We start from the raw sequence: 15,523 nt of genomic DNA, 5'->3' as shown, positions 1-15,523 counted from the left end.
AAATCCACAGGGAAAAATGTGTATTATGCCATAAAAGAATGAAAATTTATTCTAGAGCATTCCTTTTCTCTAAAACGAAGGGAAGAAGTTGAAGTTCATATTGAAATAGACAAGTAACTCCCATCATTTTTAGGGTATACATGTCTTTTTGTCTTTTTAACTATTCATGAATTTCGAAATTTATCGACTCGATTAATTCAAATTTACTTTCAAATAGGTCCACCAAAGAAGAGTAAAATGCTCCATACTAATAAATTCTCTATTTTCATCTCTCAAACCTAAGACCTCAGCTAATGCGATGATGTACTTAATAGTGTTTCAATGCGAAGTGAATCATTCACACGTCTAAGTATCGTGACTAATTAAGTAATGAAAATTCTCTCTCAGTTTTTATTTCATTCTGAGCACATATCTTTTCGTACCAATATGCTTGTTTACCTCGAAAACAGGGGCAAAGGTACATGGCCCTAAGGGTGGTCAACTGACCACCCTTCGTTAAAAAATTACACTGTATATATAAGTAAAATATTATATTTTAATATTATATAACATATATTGAACACTCTTTATCGTTTTTTTTTACTTATTTCAAATTTGAACACCCTAAATAAAATTTCTGATTTGCCACTGCTCGAAAATACGAGTAACAATTAAATTTGATTTGTGATTTTAAAGATATGTGATTTAGTTCAATACTAATTAATAATCAAGAAATATGAAGTAGAAATGAAAGAAATAAGTGAATCAAACCAATGTTACTCAGCAGTGGTGACCTTGAGCTTAGTAACCTCGAGATGGACCAGGAACAATAAAATAACAACAGTAAAAAGAAAGGACAATTCTGATGAACAGTAAGCGAAAAGTAGAGAGTATGTTATTTGCCAATGATTAGGTGATGTTACAAACGATTGGGGTCCCCTTTATATAATAGGGGAACCCTAAATAAAGTACATTTCTATTTACAGTAAGGAATATTATTGGTACAACTGTCTAATCGCCTAGTACGGAATCGTAAAATCCTATTCCGGGATTTGCGCCATGATTTTGGGGACGTGGTAGGAATCTAGCTCATTCTGTTACAAATCCATAACGGTACAATTTCGGGGTCGAGCATACTTAACTTCGGTATTCCTCGCACTCCTATCTTCGGGCATTGCATTCCGTCCCCGAGCTCGAGTCTAGTCTGTCGACCTCGAACTCGAGCTTACTTGTACTCGGACCTAAGGCGATCCCTCGAACCTGGGAAATCGAGCGTGCCTGATTTCGACCGTATACAATATTTAGTGTATCTTACCATGTCTTCAAACACATTCCGTTAGAGTTCGAATCTTTGTATATGAATTATCATACATAAGATATAAATGGACGGCAGTAGGAGTGGAGAAATAGACAAGGTGACTTTGCCGAAAGGTCACGAAGAAAGAACAATTGTCCTAGTTTTACATGCTAATTATCATAGTTATTATACCTAGAATAAGATTTGTCAGCCGCAACACCATTAAAGTGGTTATCTTTTTAAGCAACTTGGGTACAATATTGACAAGAATGTCATCTCCACTTTCCACCACTTGTTATTAATATGTAAAATGCCTTTTTAGGCCTGCAAATACATTGATGGTTACACCTTTAAATACTTTTACCCACACATCTTTCACTTTCGCCGTGATTTTCTATTATTATTCTCCTGTATTGCGGCTAAGGAGGTGGCCTCTACACACTATTGGATGATTTTTATGGCGGGCAGTACTGCATCAGATCTTTTTTTTTTTGGGGATTTGTATGTAAATAATCTATCGGATTTATTGTTTACTTTTCCTAACCGGTATATATATATATAAATGAATGACTGTTTAAGTTAATTTTTCTTCTTTTTTTTCCATCAAAATAATTCAAGATCCCTATGGGCTATGGTAATATATAGTATTTTGTATACAATTTAATTTATGACAATTTCATCGTTATATTTCACATATATAGTGATTGCCACGAGACAATCACGAGGCTAAAACTCACAGAACTACGTCCTAAAAGTCGAGGTGCATTAGCTACATTAACACTTGACGTAGTAATATGTCTCACTATACATATTTTGTGCGCAATTTGCTTATTGGGTTGTTTGCAGCATACTCAACGAACGTTATCTTGATAAATATATGACTATATATAATAATCGCATTATTTACAATTCAGCGACTTAAAATATTTTGTATGTATTTATGTTATTTTAAGTAGATATTTGAATAATCTTTGGTAAAGTGTTTTTATTTTTCAAACACATTACTTATATTTAGATATATTAAAAAGAGAGCACCAAATGGTGTCGTGGTGTAGTTGGTTATCACGTCAGTCTAACACACTGAATGTCTCCGGTTCGAGTCCGGGCGACGCCAGGTTTTGCGTATTTATTTTTTTAATCGTCAATTGCCACTTTATTGTACTTTTTTGCGTCCCGATAGCTTATTGTACTTGTCGAATCCAAAAACATCGCGAATTTTCTATACCGATCATTTTGTTTTTTTCTGTGCCGACCCCTAAACTTTGTGCTATTCGCATTAACTCCCATCTCTACCAAAAAGTTTGAAAAAGGTGAATGGAACTCCTTTTGTTCAGTTTTTTTCCTTGTCCTTCTCAAAAGTCAAGCAGCAGCCCCTCCCTTCACCATTCACTACCTTAGATTCTTCTTCATCCCATTAATTATCATTTCAAGCTTGTTCTTTCACCAAACACAAAAAAGAAGAATCTTTAGTAAGGTAAAGGTTCTGTTTTTAGGTATTGCCACTGCCTCTTTATTATACATATGTTTTTAATTTTTCTGAAATTTATTTGGGTGTGGTCTATTTATCAGGTTTCTTCAGTAAAGATTCTGTTTTTCACCTATCTAGTTACTAATTCCAAGCAGAAACCTTTTTCAGAAGAAAGAAGAAGCAAGATATTTGGCGAGGTAAAGCTTCTGTTTTTCCTCAGTTTGTCTTCTTTCTGGTGTGCAACTGGCTGTGTATGTTTGTGCTTTTGAAACTGAAATTGGGTGTAGTTTAGCCTTCTGAAACGTATTGTGTCTGGTCTATGGGTCAGGTTTCCTGTGTAGAGATTCTGTTTTTCTGAGTTTGTCCTATTAATTCTATTGTCTTTTAGCAAAGTGATTCTATTTTCTCTCTCTAGGTATTTCTGGTGTGCCACTGCTTCTTTATGTATGTACTTTTGAAACTGAAGGTGGTTTTAGTTAATTTTCTGAAATTTGTTTGGATGAGGGTTTATATAGCCTACCCCAACTAGCTTAGAATTGAGGTGAAGTTTTTGTTGTTGTCCGGTTGGTTTATTAATTGAGTATAGATTCTGCTTTTCTTAGTTTGCACTATTTTATTCTTTTGTCTAGGTAAAAGTGCTATTTTCCTATTTGGTCTTTCTGGTGTGCCACGGCCTGTATATGTGCATGCTTCTGAAACTGAAGATGGTGTAGTTAGAATTTGTGAACTTTTATTTGGTTGTGGTCTACTGATCAGGTTTTTTGTGTAAAGCTTCTGTTTTCTCAGTTTGTGCTATCATTTCAGTATTTCACCTTTCGCGAGTTAACATTTCCTCAAAGGATTAGTTTTGTTTGAATTAACAAGTGCTAGTGCTTGTTGGTGAAGTAGTTGTAACCAGAAATGTTGTTGAAGTCTTATGGTTTGTAAATATATAGCATAATCAATGATTCTTAGGCAAAGTTCCAGTCCATAGGAAAAACCATCACTAATCTCCCAAATTAATTGGGTTACTATAAGCGTGATTTATACATATTAGATAATTTGCTTCTATAAGTCAGTCCATATGCAATCTTTGGAACATGTTTAGTACAAAGTCTCCATATCGAAATGGGCAGGCTCAATCAGATGACGAGATCAGTATTCTAATGGTGGATTGCCAAGCCTTTACATGACCTTGTATTCTGCGACTCCTGTGGTGTTATTCCATGACTAGTTTTTTTTAAGCGTTATTCCGTAACTTGTTTTAATTAGGAAACATGTTGGTTGACAGTCGGTATAAAGAGTGTCTCAGCCTGTATTAACATCAGTGTTTTCGTGCAAAGATGTGAGTTTAACCACCTATGATTTGTTTTTGTTATCATAGAATTAGGGACTTTCAGTATAGAAATTGAAGAAAAGCAAAGAAGTTTCTTCAAATTATGCGGAGGAGCATAAACTAAGTACTTAGCTTGGTCCTAAATTGTTATAGCTGGCGTGTATTACGTGAGATCCAACAGAAAGTAGTTTTATGTTCTTGTTTCAAGAAGCTCTTTTGTGCAGTATTCTTGATCCTTTGTCTTCATATCTCTGTTGCCTTACTCCTTTTTAACCAAGCATTTCTTTTTTGTGATTACTCTGTATATTTTCTAAATGTCCACCCACTCTCCCTTTTTTAGTTTCAGCAGTGCCTTGCCTATACATACAAAAGGAGAAGATAATGTGTCAGGAAATAAGACATATACATTGACAACTAGAATAACTGCTAGGAATGGGAGGTTGCTGTTGCTCTTCAAGGAAGCCGCCCCATCTTCATGGAACACAAATCTTTTACTATGTTAGTAATGATTCCGATCAGTCTACATATGGAAACATCCAACTAGCATAAGTTCTTCCAGATTTTGTCCTATTGATTCATTCACTTTCTAGAACATTGTCTTTTTTGGACTTGTCTGTGCTTGCTGATATTATGATATTTCTTAAAATGATGGCTTATTGAAAGTAGGCGTGTTACCTGCTCAAACAGTTCCTCAAAATATTGTACTAATAGTAAGTTCGGCTCATGCATTGTTCTATTAAGCAACAATGCTCAAACAGTTCCTCAAAATATTGTACTAATAGTAAGTTCGGCTCATGCATTGTTCTATTAAGCAACATTGAAAGACCTCTACCGATTTTATACAGGAGAAACTTGAATACTTGATTCAGTTCTTGGTTCCTTATAAACCTGAACACAGTGATTGTATTCGTGATGAAACTCAAACTTGAAGGAAAAAGAAAGCAACTGATTTTGTATATACTGTATGCTCTCTGAAGTCTTACGCATCAGTTTTACTACTCGTGTCCTCTGCAGATGGACTGGCACCTTTTTTGTTCATTGATCGCTCTTCCTAATATAACCTTTTTCCTATGGCCTTCTTTTCTTCTCAAACTCTGACCATAGAGTTCCCGTCTTCTTTCTGCAGTTCCCACCAGCTTCTGAAGAGTATGAGTCCTTGACATCTGATGATAGCGCTGCTACTGCACTTGCCTCTGGCTTCCTGGATGATTTGAACCTAGATAGATCAACACCTGACACTTACCGTGCTCCTCCTGCACCAATTCCGTTTGAAGTAGTTTTGGGGCATCCGCAGTCCAGGGGTTCCGAGTTCACAGAAGAACCATTACTTCACAATAGCTATGAGAGTACTTGTAAAGATATTAAGCAATCTGATTGCAAAACTGAAACAGAATTTCTTCTTGCCTCCCTAAAGAAAACAGGGATTGGCCCTGTAAAATCAAATCCACCTATTATTCAATCAGCTGACGAAGAGGATGTTTGTCCCACATGTCTTGAAGGTATATACAATGGACATTATTGGAGAGGCGACTTCACTTTTGCCCTCCTCCGTACCTTTTGCTTTTTTAATCAACCTGTTTGTGATTGGCTTATAGTCTTGGTATCTATCCTTTGCACTTGTTTTGCAGAATATGATGCTGGCAATCCAAGAATAGTTGCAAGGTGTAACCACCATTTTCATCTTTCATGCATTCTGGAGTGGATGGAAAGAAGTCAAACATGCCCAATATGCAATCAGGTCCACTTTGTTTTCCTTATCTCTTTCGCCCACCCCCTTCTTTTTCTCTTCTACCTTACTCTGTTTCTGTCATCATTTTTCTAAGATGTATATGAGGAAAAGGATGGAGTTTCTCTTGATTCATGTTACTGCTCTTCATTATATTTTTCATTTCACAACGAACCGCGTTCATGCTTTCTTTTTATCATTATTTCTGTGACTGAGATCCATAAAGTGAGCAAGACTGCTGATTTTCTTGATGCAGGATATGGTATATGAAGACCTATGAAACTTTTCTAACCGAAAGTCCCTTAGCTGATCGTTGTCAATACCTGCCTGCACAAGCAACACAAACACATGGCTGTTATTTTTCACTTGGAGGCTTGGCCTGTGTTCAACTTGTTCACTCATAAAATGTAATATCTCAATGTATATGAAAATTATGTTAGTAAATCCTACCGTTGATGAATATCAATTGATGACGCGAGTTGCATGTATGCTGAAGGGAGCTAATTGCAGCCAAAGAACAAGAAGAAGCTTTTAGTTTTGCGTTTGATGTCTGGAAGATTAAATTCTGAAACACATGTTTTTAGTCATGCTTCTGAGTTCTAAAGTGTTGTACATGTATGACTATTTCTTCTGTAATTTTATGTTCAATTGCTGTACAGATTCTTCTGTCAAATATAATGGCAATGACATATTCCTCCAGTTTTATGGGCACATTTGATAGTCCTGGTCATGTCTCTCCTGAAAAATTCCGTTTTCCGCTGCTCAGGACCTCTACTCCTCCGTGGTAGGGGTAAGGCTTGTGTACACTCCACCCTCTCCAGACCCAACTAGTGTGATTTTACTGGTCTGTTGTGGTTGTTGATGCTCGGGACATTGACAGTCTTGTACAAAAAGTTTTTTTTCCTGAATTTTTTTTTTTGTCCTACCAAAAACACAGCGGTGTCTGGGATAAGGAGAAGTCAATATAGTGATTCCAAAAGTTTGAGCAGCTCAAAGCTGTAATCCAAACAACTTTCTTGAATTACGTAACAAGTACCAAACTACAACTCAAATTACGTATCATGTATTTTAGTTAGGCGAAATACATAAACAGCCCCTTCAGGTTGTCCTCAACAACCACCTGAACAACCCAATTGATCAATTTACCATTTAGACACTTCAAGTGACTATTAAGTGTATCAAGTAAACACTCGAGCGCAACAAACTATATGCGTGAGTTACACTTGCTAATGATGTGTCAAATGAACCAATTAGAAAACGACACGTGTAATTTGAATTAACCAAAAAAAAGGAATATCAACTTTCCCTCATTCCATTTCTCCAAATTAACCTACATCCTAACTCCCAACAAATTAAACGTAGGTACTGAATCAAATTCCTTGCATCTAAAGGATCAAAGAATTTTCCGAACAATAGTGGACTAAACAGCGAATCTTCACACAAGAAATCTGCCTTGTGAGTTGTTGAATTCATGAAAGTTACAAAAACATCTTCTTTTAGTGGAACACACCATTTCTGTGGGTTTGCTTCTTCAAATTGAACTTCAATCTGTTTGTAACTGGTCATTGAAAATTCAAGGATGAAAATGAAAAGAAATTTATATTCTTTTAATAGTGCTGGACAAAGAATTTGAGACTTCAATTCTCCATTTCCAAAGTTGTGTAAGGTCCATTGCAGTTGATTCGATAGGCTTTGATTCGAAATTTTCGAAGAAGAACATGACCGGGTCTGTTTGAAGAAGACCAAATTTCTGGGTCCGTTCAAAATTTATTGAAGAAGATGGGTCTGTTCGAAACGTTTGGGTCCGTTGATATTTTTGGGTCTGTTCGAAGTGTGCTCGTAGAAGTCTGGTCGACTACTGATGTTGGGTTTGTTCGGAATCTGTTGAAGAAGACGATGGAAAAGTGAGAAGATATGTTTTGGGGGAGTGTAGCCAATTCAAGTTGCTTTCAATATTTGGGGTTGATTTGCGAAAATGGGGGACACGGATGGAGAAAGCAAGAAGATGGTTTTGGGGGGGGGGGGTAGAGGGGAGGGGGAGGAATGGAGGATTTTCTTGTAATTAATTAATTTTTTCTTGAATTTGACAATTCAAAAATGACCTTCAAGCACCCAACAGTTTGTTACAAAACACGCATATGCCACATCTGTAACGAGTGTTTACTTGAAATACTTAATAGCCACTTGAAGTGTCTAAATGATAAATTGATTAGTTGGGGTGTTCAGCTGGTCGTTGAGGATAACTTGAAGGGGCCATTTATGTATTTCGCCTTTTAGTTACTACGTTTTGAAGTCTCAATTCTGACGCTACTTGTAAATCTAGTTTTTCACGTCGAGCCAACCAGCGTAATAAATTAATTAATTAAATCTGGATTGAGCTCTGTGTCAAAGTGATTTTTAAGTTTTACCATAATATATGCATATCAACTTCTACAATTCAACAATTTGACCACAGCCAATTCAAAAATTCATAGTTTATTTGGTCAAGCTTCTAAAATCAGCTTATTTTAAGTATTTTTTTTTAAAAAGTATTTTTCGTGAAAAGTAATTTGTATTTGGTTACTAATTTAAAAAATATTTTTGAGCAGCAATTAATGTTTGATCAAGCTTTTAAAAAGTGTTTTTAAATATATTTTTTAAAAAAAATGCTTGCTTTTCAAAAGCTGGCTTTTGAAGAGAAGTTAATTTTTTCAAAATCTCAAAAACTAATTTACTCTAAATCACTCTTTTTTTCCCTTCTAAGCCTAGTTCATGAGAAAGAGTCTAGAATTCCAAACCTTTGTTTTGCACCAAAAAGAAATCAATAGAACAAATTCAACAACATTAAGAGAGGCAGTGGAACGAATATGATATTTCCTCGCGAGTTTGAATTTTGGGAATGGAAAACAATTATTTAGGAAGCGTTACCCGTTTTAATGTCCCTTACGAGTCCAAATTCTGAAAACTAGTATCAATCATCATATGAGAAATCAAAAAACAAATTCAGATAAAATTAGACGGAAAAAAATAAAAAACAAAGAAGTAAAAAACACTTTGAGAATTGACCACTGTATAGATGCTGCCTTGCATCCCAGACACGTATAAGGTTATATTTTCACAAAAGCCCTTTCCTTATCATTTCCTCGGCCACAAGCCGAGTACCTCTCCAATAAAAGATAAAATTAAAGCAAAAAAGAGCAAGAAAATACTTCTGGTTTAATCATGGCAAATTCAAATATATTTTGTGAGAATTAAGTGAAAACTCGCTTATAGAATATTTATTTTACATTTTAGCGGTGTGAGATGCAAATTTCATCCTACTCTGCTTTTTTAATCTTATCCGGAAAAAAAAAACAAGAGAAAAATCAAGCAAAATGCATTATCTAATTATTGCTATTGTCTCATGTTAAAAAGTCATATACTACATCTTTAATCAATGAACTGAAAAACAAAATATTAATATATACATACAACTAAGAGGAACATTTGATTGATGTTTAGTAATATCGGGCAACTAGGAAATTTGTCACATATCTGTACAACATATTACAAAGTCAATATTTGTCAACCCTATTTTAATCCAATTGAAAACTGAGACATTAACACGTCTAGGGAAACTGGTTTATTAAACATAAATATCATTATTGCATCTAGAAGCAATTGGAAGTGTTGATATGTATCCTCCAGAAGCACATTGGTCAAAAGTTTCACCAACTTCGCAAATACCTAATGATAATAGGTGAATTTGACTATAATCACACCGTAAATAATCACCTTCTTGTGTAGTTTTAATGCTAAAAGTGATGACAAAATGCTCTTATTAGTGCTTTTCATGATTTGTAGGTGATATATGTATAAGGAAGGCTAAGGAGCAGTTTTGGAGTTAAAAGTGATGAAAAAGAGGCCAACTGTGAAATTTCCCAAGTGAACCAGGCAAAACAGTCCGAAGAATTCAGAGTACTGGATCCACCGCAGTTCCACCGCGACCGCGGCAGAACCGCGGTGGGAAGCAGCTGCAGAAGTTGTGAGAATCCGCGAGGGTGTTTGGCCGCGGTTCTACCGCGACCGCGGCGGGCGCAGAAACTTCAGGGACCAAAGTGTCAATTACAGGATTTTTAGACCTAAACCCTATTTAAAACATTAGACTTCGCCCAAGAGAGGCATGCATTGATTTTTAAGGTTTCTTAGCAAGGAAAACCATTGTGAGAGAATACTCTAAACATCTTTCTTCTTTTCTTTTGATTTTTATGATGAATTCAATCTTAGTTTATTTTCCCATAGCCATGAGTAGCTAAATTCCTTGTCTAAGGCGTTGATGGAACCTATTGGGTGATGAACTTCTTGTTTATGTGAATACAAATTGCTAGTTTAATCTCTATTTGTTCAACTTCGTGTTCGTTGTAGTTAATTGACAGGATCCTCAATTAGCTGTGCCTATTTAGTGTGCATAACTTGGAAAAGAGTGCATATTTAGGGTATTGTTGAACAACACCAATCCTAGATTATTAGAGGAATTTATAATTGTAGGTTTAAAGGCGGGATTAGGGATAACGAAGCCTTGGGTGTAATCTAAAGTGAATTGTGCTAAATAAAGTAAGTTAGTGTATCTCGGGAGAGTGCAATAGTAGATTACTGTGATTACTCGGGAGAGATTTGCGGTAAGATTAGTGTTCATGATTGATAGAGATGTGTGGGTAAATTTATATGAGCATAAACAGAAGGGATTCCATCAATAGGGGAAATCATTGCCTTAGCTTTTCCTCATAATTGTTTACAACCTTATTAATTTAGTTACAGCCATTTAGTTACTTGCAAGCTAGTTGTTAAAGAACACTCAACTGAGAATTTGAATATTTGGGAAGCTGGTTCTGAAGAATTAGTGGGTCTGAAGGTAGTGGTTGATAGGTTAACTCTCTGTGGATTCGACCCTGGGCGTAATACTCGGGGTTATATTTGCAGCGTCCGCAGAATCCTTTTTATAAGGCATAATTGGGCGTGATCACCTAATTGTTGCTTTTTACTACTTTTAAACACAAGTTTTCTATGAAAACGCATGGCCAACTACTCTTTTATATTTTAGTAATTTACATTAATTTTTCCTATCTTTTATATATGAAATTTCTTTAAAACATTTCTCTTTGGAACTCAAATTAAAAGACATGTAGAATTTAAAATTGATTTACCACTAATTGTTCCGACTTTTTTTTTTCCTGTTTTCAATTAACGACTCTATTCGCATTAAAAGAAGTAGAAAAATAAAAGAATGGTATATGTATATGAATAGACCTCTGAGCTACCAACTTGTTTGGATGGTTGTTACATGTTGTATTGTATCGTATTGTTACTTTAAATACGATATTTATTTTGATTGTTACTTAAATTTTATTGTATCATAGCGTTAAATCTGTCGTTACGTAACAATGAAAATTGTCACTTTATGCAACGATCTATTTTGTGTGGTTGCGTCGTTAGCTTTTTTTCCTCTCATCTTGCTCTTCCTTATTACTGAATAGTCGTATCTTATCTTTTACCCTATATTTTTTATAATAATTCTACTTTGTACCTTTTAAAAAAAATAATATTGCAAATTTATTCTTCATATCGTTAGTGCATGACATATTTAATACGGATAAAAAAGGATTAATCGGCAGATAATATGGATATTCATATTATCCATGGCTTCTTGAATATGATCACTTTTGGGAGAATTCCTAGTTTCCCTTAAACTTGAGCAACCCCCAATTTGAGGCTTTACGAATGTAAAAGTTAAATCCATTAGTAATTCACTGGTTAACCATTTTCTAAGTGGATAATTTTTCAAAAGTTAATTATCAAACCTATTTTTTAACGGATAATATGGGTGGATAGCAATTTTCTTTTATCTATTTTGCCACCACTAGGTATATTGTAATATAATACGATATATTCTCAACCGATACATAAAAACCAGTGTTTTAAAAGGCTTTTTTGGGACTCGCCTCGGGGCTCGCCCCAAGACGGGGTACTATTAAAACGCCTTGAGACTCATGTGTGAGACTTAGTTCTGTGAGGCTTACACCCCCAAGCGCCCGACTGTGCGCCCTAAACATACCTAACGCTCAATGCTCGGACTCACCCAAGTTCCTATGCAAATCATGTGTTGAATTCATTAATTTGCATTGTTAACTCTTAAAATTCTTTAACAATTGAATGGTTAAAGTTCTTTTTATCTATAGAAATAATTATTTACTAATTGAAAATATCGCGAGGGTGGATATCTTTGAATATTTCTTCTAAAAATAGATAACTAATATTTATATCTTTACTTGATTGATCTTCATGTCTTAGTTCTATGTCTCTCAAAATTATCATACATTTCTTATTTTACTATTAAAAAATATTTTGTATTTATTCATGAAGGAGTAATATTTTAAATTATAGCGTTGATAAAATATATTGAGTATTTACTTTTAAAGAGGTAAATAAACATTAATTTAAGAAAGGAATAGACAAAACCAAGTACGCTCTGTTGTGATAATTAGTGGGCGTTTAGACATAAGAATTGTAAAATTTCAAAAAAAGGTGGAAAAAAATTTCAAGTGAAAATGGCATTTGAAAATTATAGTTGTGTTTAGAATATAATTTTGGGTTGTTTTTAAAGTTTTGTAAGTGATCTGAGTGAAAATTTTAAAAAGCAGTTTTTTTGGAGTATTTTAATTTTTCGAAAAATTTCAAAATCATCTTCAAGTAAAAATCGAAATTTTTATGGCCAAACATTAATTTCGAAAAAAAGTAAAAAAATTTCTGAAAAAGTAAAAAAATTCTTATGTACAAACGGGCTCTAAAGACTGATACTACCATTTGAGCAAACTTCTATTTGCATCACTGATTGTATGTTAAAACAACAATTTGTGGGAAAATGTTATTGAAATAAGCCGTTGAAAACATTTTTGAACTTCAAGAGAAAACTACGTGCGTATTATAAAAGAGGTTTCATTCAATAAACAAGTTGAGGTTAGAGTTTTGGAGAAATATTCTAAAATACGAATAATGAAATAAAAGAAGAAAAAATAACTTTTTTGTATTTATTTATAAAATCAGGGAGCATGCAGAGAGGGAGCAACAACAGGCTGCTGCTGCTTGATTTCAGTTAAGGTTGGTTTTTCGATAAGTTAAAAGTTGGTTTTTAAACCTTTTTTTTACGTTTATTCTATAATATTGGTAGTAACCATGAATCCTCCATGTAATAAAACATCCTTCTAAAAAATTGTGCTCTTATTCACTAAACTACTTTTTTTTTATATACTAGTGGGAATGGCCCGTGCTGAGCCCGGGCCCAAACTTGATTAAAGTAGCAGTTTATATTAATTTATAAAGAAAATAAATTACTTTCTACAGAGAACAACTTGCATTTTGATCAGTTATGTATTGAGATATGTGAGTTGATTTGTTAAACATTATGGTCTTTGGGACGAAGCGCGTCGTAATCCCTTTGAATTATCCTTTGGATGGCAGTAAATTTCTTTCGATTCAGTCTTAGAAAGTTGGATACGTAGCAGAGTAAAGAAAACAAATTCAAGCCAAAAAGGAGATCATATTTACTGCCAGTCTTTCAACGCACTATTTACATCAGCTACAACACCAATATGTTTTACCGGCTAACAAAAATATATATGTACATGCCAGTAAGTTACACAAAGTGAACTGTGTTATCCATGTTTTCTATCCCTTTAATTTTTTGAATTATCATTTGGATGACAGTAAATTTCTTTCGATTCAGTCTTAGAAAGTTGGATATGTAGCAGAGTGAAGAAAACAAATTCAAGCCAAAAAGGAGGTCATATTTACTGTCAATCTTTCAACCCACTATTTACATCAGCTACAACACCAATATGTTTTACCGGCTAACAAAAATATATATGTACATGCCAGTAAGTTACACAAAGTGAACTGTGTTGTCCATGTTTTCTGCGATATTGCAAACAAAACGACGTCAATAACGGCAAGTGGAAACATTTTCTGGTAGCTGAAAAAAGTAGGGGTTGTTCTTTGCATTACCTGTCAAGCAGAAGCTGGCGATCTTCAAACACGTATTTACATAGTAGGATAAGACGTATGTACAGGCATTTTACAGAGTTATAACGCCCTGCGAACAAAATGCACTTGAGATTTCAAATTGATAGTTGCAGAACAATAAAAACGGGAGTTGCATCACTTTAGAAGGTGTATTTAGTTTTCGAACTCACAAATTTGGTTATTTATAGCTAAGGTGATGGCACACAGAATACCTTTGTATATTAGCCTGCAATATAGTGAAAATTATGACGTCTTTAGTGTTGTACACAACTTTTTTCTCTACTTTGTTCTGAAAGACCTTTTCTCAGATGCTGATACTGTCTACAATATTGTACTAAAAGACTTCAACTAACCTAAAAACCTACGCTAATCATGTTGGGCCTTGCATCAGAAACTATTAATGAATCATGTCCATAAATATAAAATATGGGTAGCCAAATCTTCTTCTTCCAGTTCTGGTGAAAATACCAGGTGGCAGAAGGTCACAACAGTTCTGCAATTTTCCCTTCATCTTCTAATCAACTATATGCTACTCTTAGTCTTATGTATATTCAATTTCTTGCTCCTATCCTTTATGATATTTTAAAACAATACTATGTTAGAGTTTTTATCTGTTTTGAACATTCACTCTTCCCTTCTATTTTAAGACAGAATTCTCTGCCTTTATAGTTGAATAAATCCTGCAGCACATTTGTTTAACTGGTTTTATCAGTAAACTACAAATTGAGAAATATGTAGCATAATCTTAGTCAGTTATAGCAATACAAGGGAAATAAAAGTGCAAGGTAGAAAGTATAAATCAATCCAAGCACAAGAACGTCTTAGAGTACCTGTACAGATAAAGTAGTACTACTTTATAAGTATTTTTTTAGAAGGAACAAAAAGCGCAACAATACTGAATTGAACAAATGGGAACTTAGAGAATTCTTTCATAGGTAGGAGTATTGTAATATTACTAATATTTAATGAAAGATAATGTACTTGAAATTTAGCTAACAATGGATTGGCAACATTAGCAACACAGTAATGTTTACCAATCACAGGAAAATGAGGAGTTAGCATGAAACTACTTCTTTCTCTGTCTGTTCTTTTTGGATTGGTTGCTGGAGGGCGTTCTTTGGAGAGGATGAATGTGAGCGAAATAGAGCTTATGAATGAATATAGAATAAAATGCAATATGCAATAGGCCTTTTTTTTTGAAGTTTCTTTTGAGCTGTTTGTGCTGCAATTATAATTTGCTACTCGAACAGCAGAAGTCATAGAAGTTATACTTGAACATGAGTAACAAGCTCCTAAAAGTTTATCACAAGTATGGAACAAAGTAATGAAAAAGTCGAGATAAAGTTTATTAACCTTCATTTTTTCTTGGGGGGGGGGGGGTTTCTCCAGTTCAGTTTGTTGCCTCTTGCTAGAAGAGCCACCTTCTGTAGTTAACTCGTTCTTTACCTCTTCTATGGGTGTAACTTGTTCCACATTCGACTGATTGCTGTCTTCGTTTTCTATCTCTTTGTTCAGCTCAGCATTTTCCAATTTAGTGTTACTGCTCTCTCCAATTTCTTCAGAGGCTACTGGTACGGGCAATTGAAACAAATCTTGCTTGACAGAGTAGGATACAATGAACAACCGTGGATCAAAAGTTCTAGAAAATGTTTTTCGCAGTTGTATCTTGAAGAGTTTATGAGGAAGACGTTGTCGAACATGTTC

At 34.5% G+C, this 15,523-nt stretch overlaps 1 protein-coding gene, 1 long non-coding RNA gene and 1 other non-coding gene across 3 annotated transcripts; 2 read left to right on the top strand and 1 right to left on the bottom strand.

Annotated features, from left to right (window-relative positions):
- On the top strand, positions 2,317–2,390 carry TRNAV-AAC. Its single transcript has one exon. It is a non-coding gene; the product is annotated as a tRNA-Val (tRNA).
- LOC109244585 (probable E3 ubiquitin-protein ligase RHB1A) lies at positions 2,853–6,484 on the top strand. Its single transcript, XM_019411733.1, has 5 exons — positions 2,853–2,941; positions 4,400–4,557; positions 5,186–5,558; positions 5,688–5,797; positions 6,042–6,484. Exons 2-5 carry the CDS (start codon positions 4,492–4,494, stop codon positions 6,063–6,065), a joined length of 573 nt encoding a protein of 190 aa, XP_019267278.1. The 5' UTR covers positions 2,853–2,941; positions 4,400–4,491; the 3' UTR covers positions 6,066–6,484.
- On the bottom strand, positions 13,548–13,890 carry LOC109240128. The gene is made up of 2 exons (XR_002070008.1): positions 13,802–13,890; positions 13,548–13,711 (listed from the first exon to the last, which is right to left on the bottom strand). It is a non-coding gene; the product is annotated as an uncharacterized LOC109240128 (long non-coding RNA).

This window comes from Nicotiana attenuata, chromosome 1 (assembly GCF_001879085.1).
Source record: "Nicotiana attenuata strain UT chromosome 1, NIATTr2, whole genome shotgun sequence".
NCBI classification, from domain to species: Eukaryota; Viridiplantae; Streptophyta; class Magnoliopsida; order Solanales; family Solanaceae; genus Nicotiana; species Nicotiana attenuata.
The sequence above is the reverse complement of the archived record's forward strand: the minus strand, read 5'-3'. Positions and strand labels throughout refer to the sequence as shown.